Source organism: Drosophila obscura, unplaced genomic scaffold (assembly GCF_018151105.1).
Source record: "Drosophila obscura isolate BZ-5 IFL unplaced genomic scaffold, ASM1815110v1 contig_25, whole genome shotgun sequence".
NCBI classification, from domain to species: Eukaryota; Metazoa; Arthropoda; class Insecta; order Diptera; family Drosophilidae; genus Drosophila; species Drosophila obscura.
Genome location: NW_024542812.1, coordinates 3,031,287 through 3,034,182, shown reverse-complemented (window position 1 = coordinate 3,034,182; position 2,896 = coordinate 3,031,287). Strand labels below are relative to the sequence as shown.

At 43.8% G+C, this 2,896-nt stretch overlaps 1 protein-coding gene across 1 annotated transcript; it reads right to left on the bottom strand.

Annotated features, from left to right (window-relative positions):
• Positions 1-1,152: 1,152 nt before the first annotated feature.
• Positions 1,153-2,513, bottom strand: LOC121404600. Its single transcript, XM_041594329.1, has 2 exons — positions 2,348-2,513; positions 1,153-2,168 (listed from the first exon to the last, which is right to left on the bottom strand). Exons 1-2 carry the CDS (start codon positions 2,511-2,513, stop codon positions 1,153-1,155), a joined length of 1,182 nt encoding a protein of 393 aa, XP_041450263.1.
• Between the last annotated feature and the right edge of the window lie 383 nt (positions 2,514-2,896).

Here is a 2,896-nt window from a genome sequence, read left to right as displayed (position 1 = left end):
TGTGTTCATGTTATCTTTTCTGATCTTATATATGTAATTGTTTAAAGTTTTGTTAGCTTTAATATATTCAAATGCGTCCGTAAAGAGTTTAGTTTTGTAATATTTTTGTCTCTTAGCATTTCTTAATCTAAAAAGTCTTTCACTCGCCTCGTCCCAGTATTTTTTAGGAATATAATTTGTTGAGCTAGCGAGCTTTTTCACTAGCTGTTGAATTTAGATTAAATTAAGAAGTCGAGCTATTCAATATACTTTATGTGTGTACAGTTTATTTGTTAAGTAGGCGAAATATAGGGTGCGTAGGTGTAGCGAAATAAAGCGAGAGGTGCCGGTTGATCAAATCAAAGCGAGAATTGAAGACGCAGGGTCTGTTCAATATGCGAGAGAAGTGAGTGATTGATCAAGACGGTAGAACGTGAGTGCGATAATGATGACGATCAATTAAAGACTAAAAGAGGGCAGGCGGACCGAATTGCCCGTGCCCTAATGCAAGCGAGAGAGAGAACGAAAGAAGCGATAGAAGCTCGGCTGCTGCTGAGCCGAGCACGAGCGATAGATAGAGAGAGAGAATGCGAGCGAACAGCATAGATGCTGCAGCTGCAGTAGCAAATGAAGAAGGAGATATAAAGAGGCGAAAGAACGGCCGCTGCCGTGAGTAATTATAATCGGTTACAATATATATATGCAGTGGGCAATGCAAATAGAAAACAAAGGTGAGATTACGTTAATTTGCTCCATTGGCTATTTTGAGGAATTTATTGGGGAATATCAGGCTGGGAAACCAGACATAATTGTTATTTACAGATAATTTTATGGTATTTATTGCCTCGCCGGGCAATGTCTCCAAATCTGGGCCGTACGTTTAATGAGTCTCTTGTAGTCGATCGTTCAGTTCAATGTTCAATGTTCTTTATTCACAGGTGTTTCGGGTGGATAATTATGAATATTTAAGTTTATAAATGATAATGAATTTTCTATACAGAGGAGCTAAAAAACTTGTACCGCTTTTTCAATTAACCTTAGCTGCTTTTTTCACGCCTTTTTCTTCTCTGCTCGTTTTCTGCCATTCGCCCTGCTTAACCTTTAGATCTTAACCCCTTTTACTCTATTCGGCCGGCTTAACCCTTTTTTCGGCTTATGTTGGTTTCGGTGCTGTTAGGCGCAAAGGTTTTTCGCGCTGCCATTTAGGTTCATGCCATAACATTCCCCCCTTCGCAAACTTCGTCGTTTTTCGTGATGTTTGCCAAAATTCTGGTTACGTCTTGGTCGGCATGTTGATTTGTCGATGGGGTTGGTTGGCGGGCCATGCCATTTGGTTCGTGAAGTAAGACTTGGTAGATATTCCTTCAGCCATCGTTTTCTGAAGCTGTCCGCCATCTGACCTGCAATGCGAAAACTCTTACCAAGTGAAACTCCGATCGTGCTGCTGTCGTCATTCGCTGCCATCGAACTGGTCTCTGCTCTCAGGAAGTGATTTGGTGTAAGTACGTCAGCTTCCGGACTCTCCAATGGCACGTAAGTCAGGGGTCTGGAATTCAGCATATTTTCTATTTTTGCCAGTGCCGCTCTCAGCACTGGTTCTTGTACATGTTTCTCTTCCAATATCTCGGATAATATGGATTTTACAGATCTGATCATCCTCTCCCACGCACCGCCCATATGAGGTGCTCCTGGGGGTATGAAGGACCATTCGATTTCCGGGTACTTGGTTTCCAGCTCGTCTGATGAGATTCTTGCGATTTCTTCTTGTAGTAGCCGGCTCGCTCCTCTAAAGTTTGTCCCGTTGTCCGACACGATTCTCTTAGGGACTCCTCGACGGGCTACAAACATTTCCAGCATTAGCATGAATGCGTCCGTAGACAGGGAATTCGCCAGCTCGATGTGTACTGCTCGCACGGTGAGGCAAGTGAATAAAACACCCCATCGTTTCTCTCGCCGTCTTCCTACATTTACTTCTAGTGGGCCAAAGTGGTCGATGCCTGTATTCGTGAACGGTAGTTCGTTGATTGCTAGCCTCTCCGGTGGCAAGCTTCCAATCTCCGGCGTCTCTGGAAGCGCCCTTTTATTGCGACATTTTTGGCAAGTTTTCGCTATGGCGCGAGCTCTTGCCCTCAGTCTGATATGTGATATAACTGTCGCATCTCGTTGACCACGATCTCCGTAAGTTGATGCTGAAACTTCCGATGTAAATAATCTATAAGAAGATGAGTGATGTAATGTCCGCTGGGTAGGATTACTGGCCGTTTCAGATTCCTTGATATGCCGATCGATCTATCTATGCGGCCGCGTATTCTCAGTACGCCTGCTTCATCAAGATATGGTGATAATTTATAGATCGAACTTTTCTTACCCACGATGCTTCCTTGCCGTAGGAGGGTCGTTTCCTCAGAGTAAGCCTCTTCTTGGATCATCCGGTAGATTACGTTATTGACGTCTTCTATGTCGCGAAAGTGAGTGGCTAGTGTTGCTTTCTCCGACGCTAGATCCTTTTTGCATATTTTGGTCAGAAATCGCATCACACATCTTAGGGTTCCTCTTAACTTTTCCCACTTACTGAAGCGGTTTATATTTGGGACTATGCTGCTTAGCCTTGATAGCCTTGATAGTGTCTCCTTCAATTTGTGTACGTGTATCCGTTCCAGATTACCCTTAATTCTTCGATGTTTTGAAGTTGCCGTGCCCAAAACGACCAGCGTTGGCGTTCGTTCTCTCCGACTGATTCGTCCCAGCCTACGGCAAACCTCCACACATCCTGCAGTATAATCTTTGCCTGTATTATAAAGAAACCTAGTAGTCCTAGAGGATCGAATATGGTCATGACTATGCGTAAAATTAGCCGCTCGTCACCGTTTTCTTTTCGTCGTATATGTCATCCTGGAACTTATTGATGAAGGTGAAG

Coding starts and splice junctions, on each gene's coding strand:
- LOC121404600 (XM_041594329.1), bottom strand. CDS start 2,513: ATGCGATTTCTGACCAAAATATGCAAAAAGGATCTAGCGTCGGAGAAA. Junction 2,169..2,347: donor ACGGCAAGGAAGCATCGTGG/GTAAGAAAAGTT, acceptor CGGAAGTTTCAG/CATCAACTTACGGAGATCGT.